The 14,722-nt window shown below is 38.6% G+C and overlaps 1 protein-coding gene across 2 annotated transcripts in view; it reads left to right on the forward strand.

Moving 5' to 3' along the window:
- The window catches only part of WDR35 (WD repeat domain 35), a 39,750-nt gene that overhangs the window by 10,228 nt on the left and 14,800 nt on the right, over positions 1 to 14,722 (forward strand). The window contains exons 6-18 of one of the 2 annotated variants that reach the window (XM_087716980.1): positions 1,383 to 1,513; positions 3,402 to 3,567; positions 4,568 to 4,713; positions 5,699 to 5,824; positions 7,712 to 7,897; positions 8,744 to 8,776; positions 10,688 to 10,748; positions 11,389 to 11,533; positions 11,966 to 12,035; positions 12,269 to 12,322; positions 13,182 to 13,291; positions 13,648 to 13,858; positions 14,600 to 14,680. In XM_087716980.1, coding sequence (XP_087573106.1) covers positions 1,383 to 1,513; positions 3,402 to 3,567; positions 4,568 to 4,713; positions 5,699 to 5,824; positions 7,712 to 7,897; positions 8,744 to 8,776; positions 10,688 to 10,748; positions 11,389 to 11,533; positions 11,966 to 12,035; positions 12,269 to 12,322; positions 13,182 to 13,291; positions 13,648 to 13,858; positions 14,600 to 14,680 — 1,520 coding nt within the window. The remainder of the gene's footprint in view (positions 1 to 1,382; positions 1,514 to 3,401; positions 3,568 to 4,567; positions 4,714 to 5,698; positions 5,825 to 7,711; positions 7,898 to 8,743; positions 8,777 to 10,687; positions 10,749 to 11,388; positions 11,534 to 11,965; positions 12,036 to 12,268; positions 12,323 to 13,181; positions 13,292 to 13,647; positions 13,859 to 14,599; positions 14,681 to 14,722) is intronic. The other variant, XM_087716981.1, reaches the window with a different exon arrangement.

The raw sequence follows: 14,722 nt of genomic DNA on the forward strand, positions 1-14,722 counted from the left end.
CTGTTAACTCCATCTCTAGGTTCCCATATCTTGAATGGAAAGAAAGAACTGAGAGTATGTTTCCGCATATTCAGCTGAATGCATTTAAGATCTTCCCAATAGCTGTAATTTTCAGATTATGTAGGATTTGAAACTTATTTCAACAACTGTGCAGTTTTTTATCCGGTCTTTCTGTTCAATGTACAAAGCTGAGGGAGGGAGCCCCCAACGCCCAAAGTGTAGGGGTCATAAATGTTCATTTGTCCTTGAGCAGAAGAGGTTAAACCATGTATTCCCACGTGTCCCTTCAAATAGTTCCATTCCAAGATACATTACCATCACTAGAATGATTGCTGTCCAAAAAGAATATGCCACTATTTTTCAATAACTTAGATTCACTGGGCCATATCTAACCATAGAGAAGGAATTTTCCATATATTTTACTTTATCATTTGTTTCCATATTAAAAGAAACATTTCAAATTAAGTCACATTTAATTTTTGCTTTCCCAGTACATGAATATCATTTTTAAATAACCCAATTAGCTTTATTAGAAGATAGATAGGCATATATTTAAGTTAATGTATAATTATGAAGATGTACAATTCCATTTCCGTTTTTGACATAATTTCTTAAAGCTTATAAGTCCTGATTCAGTTACTGTATTTTTCGGAGTATAAGACGCACCAAGGTTTTGAAGAGGCAAATTTTAAAAAGAAGTTTTTGCATTCTGCAAACCGCCCCAAAACAGCCCGTTTTTCATGAGAACAGGCCCATTTCCCCCCCACCCTCAAAAAAAGGCATGAATAGCCTTTAGAAAGCTTATAGAGTGCTCCTGGGAGCTGGGGAGAGGTTAAAATTGGGCAAAAACCAGCCCGTTTTTGGCTCATTTCTGTTTCGGGAGGCAAAAATGCTGTATTTAGTGTATAAGACGCACCCAGATTTTCAGCCCCTTTTTTGAGGGAAAAAGGTGTGTCTTATACTCCAAAAAATACAGTAATCTCCTAATTTAGTCACTGTGAAAGAAACAGAGTTGTGTTCCAAGAATGGAACCTTCCTGTCTTCCATAATCCTTATTTTTTTATACATTTAATGCTGAGCGAGATGATCTTCTGAAACAGAATGGTATGTAACAACACAGCACAAAAAAGAAACTGAAGACTGAAGGGTAGTGTTATCAACAGTAAGAATCACATATGTAGATCCAAGTTTATATATTCAAGAATGTATATCAGTAATTTTGAAAAGGTAGATTTTAGAGGGAGGAATTGATAAAAAAAGAAATAAAGCTTTCATTCCTGTTTAAGAGATTTAATTCTTTGCCAATTTCCATTTTTAATATTTTCAGTTTTGAACATTTTGTCCTAGTTGTGAGATTAATTGAATTTATTTTCCTTTAAAAGGGAATCGTATTTGGGGAAAGGATTTAAAAGTACAGCTTCACCATGTTGCATGGTCTCCAGATGGTAGAACTCTACTCTTTGGAATGGCCAATGGAGAAATACACATTTATGACAAAAATGGGACTTTTATGGTAAGTTTAGAGATATATTCTACCGGGTTTTCCCAAAAATAAGACAGGGTCTTATTTTCTTTTGACCCACAAAATATTGATTGGGTCTTATTATCGGGGGGGCTCTCTTGCGAGCGGATGCCCAAAGAGCCAGGCGCAGCCTCAGGAGCAAATGGCTGTGTTGTGCTGTCGCAGCAGCTCAATACACCAGCCATGAGGTGACCATGCTCACAAGCAGCCACCTGGCAACCCCACTTTCCAGCCGGGCAGAACACCACTCACCGACCCAGTGATATCCCAAAGGTGCTAAGCCGCGTGGTGCTTTGCCCTCCCCCCAGGTCCCACGGCTTGGTGCATTCAGGATACCCTTAGCTCAATGCATGGCACTCTGCCCGGCTGGAAAGGGAGGTTTCGCGAGTGCCTGTTCCGTCCCCAGCTGGTGTGCCTCCTGACCTCACCATGCCCTGGTTTAGCTCTCCCTGCCAGGCCAGGCTGTTGCCGCTGCGGCAGCACTCCAGACATAACCTATTCTCCGGCTTCCAAACTCCGGAGATCCGCAGCTGAGTCTTTTGGCAGTGGCCGCTCTGGGAGTATGCTCTATGGTTGTGGGCTGGCTGCCAGCAGAGCGTACTTCCAGAGCGTACAACCATAGAGCGTATTCCCAGAGTGGCAACTTCCGGAAGACTCGGCATCCTACCTCCATGCTTTGGAAGCCGCAGAAAAAGCCATGTGGCGGTGGTAGGCAGCAGCGGCAGCGGAGATGCCCTGGCTCTGCAGGGAGAGTTAGGCAAGGGCATCGTGAGGCTGGGAGGCACGCGAGCTGGGAGAGGAAAAGCCGTTTGCGCAACTCCCCTCTCCAGCCATGCAGAGCCCCATTCATTGACCTAGGGACATTCTGAAGGTGCCAAGCTGCGGGAGCCGGAGGGCGGCGAATAGGCGCTCACGCGGCTTAGCGATACTCCTAGATCAGTGAATGGCGCTGTGCACAACTGGAAAGGGGGGTTGCCGGGTGGCTGCTCATGAGCATAGTCACCTCATGGCTGTTGTGTAGTGCTGCTGCAGCAGGGCAACACAGCTATTCGGCCCTGAGGCTGTGCCCGGCTCTTCAGGAGCCCGCTCGCAAGAGAGCAACCGCCCGGCAACCCCCCTCTCCAGCTGGGCACAGCACCACTCACCGACCTAACGGTAGGCCAAAGGCACCAAGCAACACAAACCTTTGTGTTTACCCACCCCACCCCGTTCCTGCCGCTTGGCGCCTTTGGCATACCTCTGCCTGGCTGGAGGAAGGGGTTGTCCAGGGGGCTTATTTTGGGCGGAGGGCTTACGTTTTTGCCCACCCGAAAAATGTGGCATGGCCTTATTATCAGGACATGTCGTATTTTCGGGGAAACATGGTACTAAGTAATTACCTTTCGGATATCTTAGTATCCAGGTGTTAGAAATGTTTTTCTAAGCATTCAAGCACAATCTACAGTGATAGGATATAAAACCATGGTTTTTAATTCTGCAATTGCAGAGTTTATAAATATTTTTCCAATCATCACAGGGATTTAAAGTAGTATATTATACTATTTAATATAGCACAACACAGGCCTAATAATTAGCCTATTTGTGAAGTTGATTTAAGGGACATCACCTTGATTTGTGAACTCTAGTTATTTCTTATAATACATCTGTTGTAAAAAAATCTTATATGAAAAGAAAATTATTTAATTCACTTTTAAAAAGAACTTTGTGATTTACATATTAATATTAAGTTGATTTTATTGTTATGTGGTTCACGTTTCTTCACTTACTTATGAGTAAGCTCATTTAAATGTTTGTTAGTTAAATAGTGTTCAGCCAATCAGACAATAATTAGATTTGTGAAAATATATATTTACCTGTGTATATTGAATTACTATTATAGATGAAAATGAAAATGAACTGCTTGGTGAATGTAACTGGAGCATTCAGCATTGCAGGAATCCTTTGGTACCCAGGAACAGAGGGCTATGTAGAACCAGATTGTCCTTGCCTTGCCATTTGTTTTGACAATGGAAGATGCCAAATAATGAGACATGAGAATGATCAAAGTAAGCATACATTGTGGTTAAGAGTTGTAAAGAAGTACCATAAATTTAGTTGTCTAAAGAGAGCTAAGAAAATATCTAAAGACCCCCTACATTCTCGACATAACATGTTTTTAACTTCTCCCCTCAGGATGCTGCTATAGGCCATTGCATGCAAAACAACTTGGCACAAAAATATTTTTCCCCATGCCATCATTCTGCTGAACACCTAACTCCCAGAGCACTGTCTTAGGCCTAAAGAAACCTTCCTATTCATGTAGTAAGGTTGCATTGCTATTGCTCTTCCATCCTTCCGAGGTGGGTGAAATGAGGACCCGGATTGTTGTTGGGGGCAATATGCTGACTCTATAAACCGCTTAGAGAGGGCTGAAAGCCCTATGAAGCGGTATATAAGTCTAACTGCTACTGCTACTACTGCTACTGCCATGGTAGCCCAGTGATTAGAATGCAGTATTGCAGGCTAATTCTGCTGAGTGCTGACTGTCAGCAGTTTGGCAGTTCCATTCTCATTGGCTCAAGGTTGACTCAGGCTTCCATCCTCCTGAGGTCGGTAAAATGAGGACTCATTGTTGGGAGGCAAAATACTGACTTTGTAAACCACTTTGGGCTATAAAGCACTATGAAGTGCTACATAAGTCAAAATGCTATTGCCATCCCCATTTTCTCATCTTTCTCATTTTCTCAGCTTTCCGACTATCTTTTCTTATTGGTATTTTAGGATTTATCCCTTGTTTGTATCTTATGATTTATGATTGTGTCTTACAATTTATGTGAGACACATAACTTTGACTTATCATTATTCTGTTTGTGTGTGCACTGAGAGATTATGTCCTGGAGACAAATTCCTTGTTTGGCCAATCACACTTGGCTATAAAGAATATTCCCTTCCATTTCCATATTCCATTCAAGGAATAAATATTGTTATAAGAATTATCTTTCCCTTAATATATTTGTATATGCCCTTTATATCAGTATTTGTTTGTTTATTTAAAACAACAACCAGATCCTGTCTTAATTGATGCGGCCCTGAGTGTTGTGAGCATCCAGTGGAACCACTGTGGCAACATGCTGGCTATTGCAGGCGTCCAGAAGATACCTGTGCAAGATAAAGATATCAATGTTATGCAGTTCTATTCTCCATTTGGTGAGGTAAAAAATATGGATGTTGTGGATTTTCCTATTTCTATATTCAGTGTAAAATAAAAAGAACTAAATATTGATAGCTGAAAAACCAAAATATTCAAACCATTTTGAACTTATGAGAAGTGAATAGAATCAGTAAAGGCCGAGAAATATTCCTTAAACTTGCACACTACCAATTTTCCTCTGTAACATCTGGGATAACCAGTCCAAAAGTCTTATAGACTGCCTTTTGTAACTTGTGTACACAAAATGTGGATGAAAAAAACCCCTCCTTTTAATATGCAAGTGATAACTGATGTTCAACACGTTTGGCAGAAAAACAAATAGGACAGTGTTTCCAAAAGTCAAAAAATTGAAATCTTATACTGAAAAGTGTGCTGTGAAGATTAGCAGTATTGTAAAGTTGAAGTGAGGGCTACTCTAAATCTTTCTACCAGCTTATATAACATACAGTACTTATCCTTATAGGTGGAATGAATGAATCACATAAAGACTTTGATTTATAATTCAGTTATAGTGATTGTGAAAATATTGTGAATGACTTATATCCTCTAACATTAGCATTTGTAATGTTTTATTTAAAATAGTTACGGTTGTTTTTCTATGGTGTGCTTATCTAATTCTAATGTAAATACGATTTTCTCAAAACATTTTCACATGATTGAGGTGATATTTTTGTCATCTGGGTTTCTTTGCATTTATTCAAACCTGTTAATATCTGGGGTTTTTTTTGTAATTAATATTCAAAACAGTAAGGTTTACATTGGAAGTAATCAACTTTCAAGTAATTTATTCACATAAATATGGAACATTATTAGAAGATACAGTTTTAAAATTTAAGACTCAAGATAAATATTTCTCAAGATTTTTCTTTGCTCATTTAACCTCTTTCAGTAACTTCCAAGAAAATACTCAATATGCTACTTATTTATCTCTATTTTCAAAATACTTCTAATAGTATGCAGCTAATTTATGGTTGATGTCATTTCAGCATTTGCGTACCTTAAAGATTCCAGGGAAACAAGTATCGGCTTTATCTTGGGAAGGAGGTGGTTTAAAAATAGCATTAGCTATTGATCACTGTATTTATTTTGCAAATATTCGACCAGACTACAAGGTAAGGAACATGTTAAAATACTATCAGACCCTGAACAGGTTCTAATTGAGCACCTACTTGCTACTGTACTGCTCAATATGTTTTTGGGTGGGCTTAAGGCGGTGGTGGTGAGACCCCTCCTGAAGAAACCATCTCTGGATCCAGCCGTTTTAAACAACTATCATCCATTCTCCAACCTCCCCTTTGTGGGGAAGGTTGTTGAGAAGGTGGTGGCCTTTCAGCTCCAGCGGTCCTTGGAGGAAGCTAGTTATCTTGATCCATTCCAGTCTGGCTTCAGGCCTGGCTACAGCACGGAAACCGCTTTGGTCGCATTGACCGATGATCTCTGGAGAGCCAGGGATGGAGGCCACGCCTCCATCCTGGTACTCCTTGACCTCTCAGCGGCTTTCGATACCATCGACCATGGTATCCTTCTGTGACGACTGCGGGAGGTGGGGGTGGGAGGCACCGTTTTACGGTGGTTCTCCTCTAACCTCTCGGACAGGTCGCAGTCAGTGTTAGTCGGAGGGCAGAGATCGACCCCTAGGCCCCTTACATATGGGGTGCTGCAGGGTTCGGTCCTGTCCCCCCTACTTTTTAATATCTACATGAAACCGCTGGGTGAGATCATTCGGCGGCACGGGATAAAATACCACCAGTATGCGGACGATACTCAGTTGTATCTGTCCGCCCCGTGCCAACTCAATGAAGCGATGGACGTGATAAGCCAGGGCCTTGAGGCTGTCAGAGACTGGATGGGGGTTAATAAGCTTGTGCTCAACCCGGATAAGACCGAGTGGCTGCTGTGCTTCCCTCCCACTAATTGGCCAAATGTTCCATCTCTCAGGCTGGGGGGTCAAATACTACGCGCCTCAGACAGGGTCCGCAACTTGGGAGTCCTCCTGGACCCACAGCTGACTTTTGAACACCATTTGTCAGCTGTGACCAGGGGGGCATTTGCCCAGGTTCACCTGGTACACCAGTTGCGTCCCTACCTGAACCGGGAGGCCCTCACAACAGTCACTCGTGCCCTTGTGACCTCTAGGCTGGAATATTGCAATGTGCTCTACATGGGGCTGCCCTTGAAGAGCATTCAGCGACTCCAGCTAGTCCAGAATGCGGCCGCGTGAGCGATTGTGGGTGCACCTCGTTTCACCCACGTAACACCTATCCTCCGCGAGCTGCAAGGTGCTAGTTGTCACCTACAAAGCCCTTCATGGTATTGGATCTGGGTACTTGAGAGACCGCCTACTGCCAATTACCTCCACTCGACCAATTAGATCCCACAGATTAGGCCTCCTCCGAGTTCCATCAGCCAGTCAATGTCGACTGGCAACCACACGGAGGAGAGCCTTCTCTGTGGCAGCTCCGACCCTATGGAACGAACTCCCCGTGGAGATTCGTACCCTCACCACCCTCCAGACCTTCCGCATAGCCCTTAAAACCTGGCTGTCCCGACAGGCCTGGGGCTAAAGACCTCACCGTACCCGAATAATATGAATGTTGTGTTTTTTAACGAAGTACTGTCCTATATGTAACTTGGTTTGTCCCCCCCTCCTTTTGAACTGTGAGCCGCCCTGAGTCCCCCCAGGGAAAAGGGCGGCATACAAATATTAATAAATACCAAATACCAAATATTATAGTTCACTAGTTATGATTATTTTTATTGCTATAAATTCTATTTCAATTATTGGAATTGTGATTCAAAACATCAGTTGGGGGGGAGGGGGTGTCCTTCAAGACCCTATACCATTCTCACAAATAATAATTATCTACAGTGTTAAAATTTTTAAATGGGATTAATTATCGGTATGAGAATGATATTCATCAATGTTGACTTTATAAGTAAATTTCTACATACTGTATTACAATGTTATTGAGATATATTAATATTGTTTTTGTTAACAGTGGGGTTATTGCACGAACACAGTACTGTATGCATATACCCGACCTGACCGTGCAGAATATTGTGTTGTCTTCTGGGATATAAAAAACAATGAAAAATATTTGAAATTTGTCAAGAGTTTAATCTCCATAACAACCTGTGGAGACTTCTGTATTCTGGCCACTAAAGCTGATGAAAATCAATTACAGGTATTATTGCTTATTTTATAATCTTATCTGTTAGTCCCAACTGTTATGCTTTCTTGATCTATAATTGAATTCTTATCATGAAATTCTAAATTCTTCCTAGCACTATAGAACATATGAATTGGAAAGAATATTATAGGTTACCTAGTGTAATCCTCTGCTCAGTATAGAAATCCCCTAAACCACTTCTTGATAGGTGCCCATCCTGCCCTAATTCATCCAGTAAAGAGTGTACCACTCTTCTGGGCAAACTGTTCTGTTGCATAACAGCACTTATAATTGTGAAATTCCTCTTAGTTTAGTTTAGTTTAGTTTAGTTTAGTTTAGTTTCACTTTATTTGTATGCCACCCTTTTCCCTGGGGGGACTCAGGGCGGCTCACAGTTCAAAAGGGGGGGGGGAGGACAAACAATTTACAACATAAAAACACTACATCATTTAAGAACTCAACAGTCATACAATTCAAGTAGGGGTTAGAGTCTTTAACCCCAGGCCAGCCGGGATAGCCAGATTTTAAGTGCGGCGCGGAAGGTCTGGAGGGTAGTGAGGGTCCGGATCTCCACGGGGAGTTCGTTCCAGAGGGTCGGAGCAGCCACCGAGAAGGCTCTCCTCCGAGTAGTTGCCAGTCTGTACTACCTTTGATTTCAACAAAGTACAAGTCCATTCCTTCTGTATGTGACAGCATTTTAGAAATTTGTAAATTTTTACCACATACAGCAGCATCTACTTCAGAAATCCAAATGATTCAGGCAAGAATGTTCTGCTACACTTAGCTGTAACTGCTACTGCTTTATCTTCTTGGGGGGAAAAAAACATTATTTCTCATATCTTTTGCACAATGCTTACAAAGGAGGAGGATGAAACAGAATCCGTTGGTGGAATGGTAAAACAATTCTTTTTAAACGTTGCCTTAATTGATAGGGTGGTGGTTATATCGATACATCTATCAAAATAGCATTTTCTTACGAAGCAATTAGTATAAACCATACCTGGGGTTCATTATAATTCCTGCAATTGTCTTTTCTTGGTTCACAGATGTTGCTAGATGAGAAAAATCACTATCTACTCACATAGGGTGAAATAGGTCGAAATGTATATATATAATCCTCATGCATATATCTACACAACTGTCTTTAGTTCTCTGGAAAAAAAGTTTATTTATGTTTTTTTATAGCAATAGCAGTAGACTTATATACCGCTTCATAGGCCTTTCAGGCCTCTCTAAGCGGTTTACAGAGAGTCAGCATATTGCCCCCAACAATCTGGGTCCTCATTTTACCCACCTCGGAAGGATGGAAGGCTGAGTCAACCCTGAGCCGGTGAGATTTGAACCGCTGAACTGCTGATCTAGCAGTAGCCTGCAGTGCTGCATTTAACCACTGCGCCACCTTGGCTCTTCAGAACTCTTAATTCTTCAGAACAGTTATTCTAGACTGGTTTATGATAGATATTCTAAATAATAAACTATAGTAAAAGAAACAAGAAGCAAAATCCAAAGTAATATAAAAATCAGAAAGATGTGATTTTTAGACCATGAATTCTACTCCCACCTTAGCTGTGAAAGGTCACCTGGGTGACCTTGGGCCAGTAACTAACTCTCAGCCCAACCCACCTCACAGGATTGCTGTGCGGTAACTAGGAGGAGGATGGTGTGTTGGATAGATTTACCACCTTGAGTTAGTTGTAAAAATAATAAAGGTGGGATACAAATAAATAAGAATAGAATCATTTTGCCTAGTGGCAAAAATATACAGAGTAGAAAATAGATGTGCTCATTTGGTTTATTACCCTCCTACTGAAGATATTCATAACTATCTCATATGACTCTTAGGATAAAAAGAGATAGGTAACTGAGGAGACATTTATGTGAAGAGAAGAAAGAGAAAGGAAGTAGAGATGCCATTGACAAGACCTGAGCAACATTGCCAACTGCTGCTTACAAGGACCTAAATGGGAAGCTTCTGGGTCAAGAGTCACATTACGTAGCAGCACTGCTTGAAGCTCAGCTTGGGAGTTCATGCTGATGCTTAGAGCTTAGCTTGGAGGTTGGCAGTAATACTGTCTTGCAGCTGGAACACAACCACAATGAAACAAAACACTGTAATGGCTAAGCCAAGCCTGCACTAATTCCAAAAGTAGGCAAATAACCCTAGTAGGAGGCAAGAATGCACATATGGGGAGACTTAAAGGGTCAGAGAGGACTAAATAAACAGAAGACCAAGATCATAGTGACCTGACCAAGGCAGCTAACTGTGACTGTTAACTCTGTCCAGAATAAACTGGACTATGTGGGACAATGGGGAGGAAGAAGGGGGTAGAGGCCTCTAGTGGGGAAATCTTGAAATTAATACAATCTTGGAAAAGCTTCCACTTTGCACAATTGTCATATTTTATGATATTTCATTTTTCTCACTTGAGATTTTGTACTTCTTTTAATTATAAATGATAATATTTGGTGGGGGGCTTTGATTTGTGCAAGAATATATAAGATATATTGTAGTACAAAGGAAGAGACTGATGGCTCTCTCTACATAACACAGGTGCTTCTATTTCTGAACAGGAGTCTTTTAAACTCTATGTTTATTTTTTAAAATTGAAAAGGCTTTAACGTAATGCTAATAAAGTATGGGTATTGCTGCTTTTTTTCTTCCCCAGTGTATTAAAAATATGGTTATATTTTCAAATAATAAATTGTTCACTTTGTTCTTTATGTAATCCACGCAAAATATTGACTTATATTGGAGTGTTGGATTTCTCTTGTAATAATTGCATGTGTTTTTTTATTTTTCTCTAGTATGTACTTGTGCTTTGTAATTCCATTGGCACACCCTTGGATCCAAAATATATAGATATTGGTAAGCAAATATTTAATGTATATTTGTATATGTTTGTGTGAACATTATTCTCAGTCTGTTGTCCTCATTAACACTGGTTATTTGGTAGACTTTTTGTTGCAAGTTACAAGTTGTTTTACTTAAGCTTTTCTGATTTCTGCATTGTTTTAAATATATTTCCCTAGACCCAGTTCCTAAACTGACTCAGCATATGATATTCAGTATAGACTAAACTAGATCATATTATAATAATAAAGATGGACAATATTATATTCTTATTGTGAATGTAGGTCTGTGGCTGAGAGACAGTCTCTTATATAATTAATATAATTTACATCACTCATCTTGTGAATTGGTGGATAAGGTGAAATGACGCATTTTTCTTCCAAACTACAACTCAGTCCTTAGATTACAAAAATATTTACGCTTTTTAAAAGAACTTATGCGTCCTAATATGTTTAATTAAGCACAACAATTTTGCAAAAGCTTTTCAATGTTATTATTCATTGTTCGCACCTTGATACTAGATGAATTTGCATCAAAGTATTGTTGGTCCTGTTCTAATTATTATTTATTTTATTTATTATTATATATTTATGCCGCCCATCACCTTTGTAGGGTGACTTTTTAATTTGGGTTTTTTGTTTGAATTTTATAATAGCCCCACTGTTTGTTACAATGACCAAAACCCAAGTCATAGCAGCTTCAAAAGAAGCATTTTATATCTGGCAATACCGTGTAGACAAGAAGCTCACAGCAATGGAAATTAATCAGGTAGCAAGGACCAGAAAAGAAGGCAAGGAAAGGTTTGTCCATTTGTTGTTGTTTCTTACCTCGTTATCCTGTGCTGAATATCTTGCCACTTATGGTGATTTTATCACATTTGATTAATGACCTTAGCAGGAGAAAAAAATATTTTCTAGGAGAAGGATGTAGAAAATCACATCCACATTGATGTCAAGAACTTGCATAACTGTCCATGTAGTCACCAAAACATCAAAAGCAATTTAAAGGAATGTTTATCTAAAAAGAATTAAAATGGCTGTTCTTTGAGTAATTGCAAATACAATTGAAATAATTTGTTACTTGTAAATAGATTTCTCTTGGAAAATGAAAGTATGCTGATGCAAGGCGTCATAATTAGAATTTAAAACTCTTTTATTTGAATAGGTTATCCCAAACTGTTGTATCCTTTCTCAATGTAAACTGCAGTGCAATATTTCCTTGGTTTCTTTTAGGATTTACCATGTGGATGATAGTCCTTCCGGTGCAGGTGATGGAGCTCTTGACTATGCTAAAGTCCTACAAGTAAGTTCCCCTTTTAAACAGTAGCTGAATTCCAGGTGCCAAGTTTGTTTATGGGTTACTATTTCCAACTTAAAGATGAAGTCACCTTTTTATTTAAAAAGACATGTTCTGTGTTATAGCTCAGCAACATTTCTTAATGTTATTTCACCTATCCTAGTGGCTTGCTTTGCATCTTGTTCTAGAGAAATAAGTTAATTTTGCCTATTACACTGTTATTATTTATATGGTTTCAGGGAACAAGGGATCCTATTTGTGCAATAACTGCATCAGATAAGACACTGATTATTGTAAGTAATAGAGAAGTAATTTTGCTTTATTTTGCAATATTTGTTCTTTGTTTTTCAAATATAACAGTTCTTAAAGCAGTTGAGAAGAGTAAAATTAGTTTAAAAGTAAGTAGTGTGTCTAGCCATTATGGATCTGAATTTATATATTGTCCATTAATAAACAGAATTGTATTAGGAATAGGGAAAAATTATAATGAAAGGTAATCTGCAACAACACACAGAGAGAGTACAGTACCTGATACTTTAACAATATTCTAATTAGTTTATTGGAAAATTGAAGGCCAAGTGTTTCAGCCTAACCCCAGCAGGGATTACAACATTTTACATAAAAGCACAATGCAACCACATACATGAAGAATTTTACACATTAAATATTTTTCTGGATGATAATTAAAATAACAGTTAAGAAATACAGAATTAGAGCTATGCATCATTTGTATAAAAATAAATTGACAGACAAAACTTGAGTGAAACACAGTCACCCATTTCGGAGAGACAATCTGCACAAATATTTTGCATTTTGTAGTTTAAGAATCTGGCTTATACCAAACCTAACAACAGTATTTTCTTAATTATGACTAAAAAATTCTCTATAATCATTATGTGTTTTGAAGGAAGGAATGCTAGATGCACAGGCAAAAAGATCTCCCATGTCAGTTTGTTAAGCTAACATATGCATGCGGGTATGCACCAATTATTCATTTAGCCAGTTACTAATTTAATCTGAATATTAATACAGAAGCCTTTCCGAAGTGCAGCAAAGGTTTATTAAATGACATGATACACTATTTGCCTTACTAAGTGCCTCTAATGAGGAATCGTTTTGCTTCATAGTGCCTCACTATTTATTTTTGCCTAGGGAAGAGAATCTGGCACCATTCAGAGTTACAGGTTGCCCAATGTTGGTTTAATTCGAAAATATATCCTAAACTGTCGGCCCTACCAAATGTCTTTGAATTGCAAGTCTAGGTAAGAAAAAAAAAAGATTTGTTATTAAAGCAATTCTCAATTTTTTAATTACAGGTCTTATAAATTGGTTAAATGGGTCTTGAAGGCTTGTAGATAATGTTCTATACTGAAAACAAGATTTTAAAACAGGTAAAGAGCAACTACGATGGGAATGTCAAATTTTGTTTAAACAAATTAGTTTAGAAGCAACTTAGAAGTGAGGAGAAATTCTCTATATTTGTATTACATAGCAAACTTCAGTTTAAAATTTTTTGTTTTTGCTGAAGAGGTATCCAGAGAAAACGTTGCTTTCTAATTTAACACTGAAATATTAATCAAAAGTATTTTTTTCTCCTCTGCTTTTGTTATGTTTGCAGTCGTGTAGCTATTATAGACATGTCAGGTTTGCTGACTTTCTTTGACTTGGATGCACGAGTAACAGATGGTTCAGGATCCCAAGGAGTCGGTGAACAACTCAAATTGGAACGCAAAGATGTCTGGGATATGAAATGGGCCAAAGATAATCCAGATTTGTTTGCCACGATGGAGAAAACAAAGATGTATGTGTTTAGAAACCTGGATCCTGAGGTAAAGTAACTAACAATAATGAAAAAAAATATTAATTTAATTGTGATCACTATCATCACCACCTCTTTGAATTTCAGAAATAAAATAAGTGATGAAGGTCATTTAAATAGGCTAAAGGTTCCTTGAATAATCATTTTCAAGGAGTTGTTCTGCTTTTGATTTTTGCCACTACCTCCCCTTCGGTGCCTCTCCATCTGACCATTTATAAGGTGATAAATGAATTAAACATTCATTTATTGAGCATAAAAGTATTGAACAATAGCAATATTTGGTTTAGCATGGTTTATCTTTAAAGATAGACTATCATTTTAGAAGATTACAAGTAAAGTATAACGGTTATTTCTCTGAGGGTTTTTTTTTTTTTTTACCCTAATCATGCGGTGAGAAATAATTAACTTGTCTTCACATCTTTTGGCTATCACCAAAATTGAATATCTTCCAATTGTCTGAATTATCTTTGGAGTCATCTTTGATTACCCCTCAGAACAAGTACAGCCCTATCTGTTTTCATTGATACTTTTTATTCTCATAGTTGTCCCTTAGTCACTGATGTAAAAGTTTCAAATACTTGGGCTTTCAAATCTATGGTGTTCAATCCCTTGAGCATTCTAATTGCAGGTGTAGAAACTATGATAGCATGGGTAAAAATCTTTTAAGCAGGATTCAAAGAGACTTTGTATAGGATTTCCAAAATGCATTTAAGTTTTTCTTTTACCATTAATTACCTTTATATATTCCAAGGAGCCCATTCAAACTTCTGGATATATTTGCAACTTTGAAGATTTAGAAATCAAATCTGTCTTATTGGATGAAATATTAAAGGTAAGTAAAGAAAAATACATTTTAATCAAAGAAAATGCCACA

Source organism: Thamnophis sirtalis, unplaced genomic scaffold (assembly GCF_051295495.1).
Source record: "Thamnophis sirtalis isolate CommonGarterSnake01/CBP01778 unplaced genomic scaffold, rThaSir2_p1.2 scaffold_5, whole genome shotgun sequence".
In the NCBI taxonomy this organism is placed as follows: Eukaryota; Metazoa; Chordata; class Lepidosauria; order Squamata; family Natricidae; genus Thamnophis; species Thamnophis sirtalis.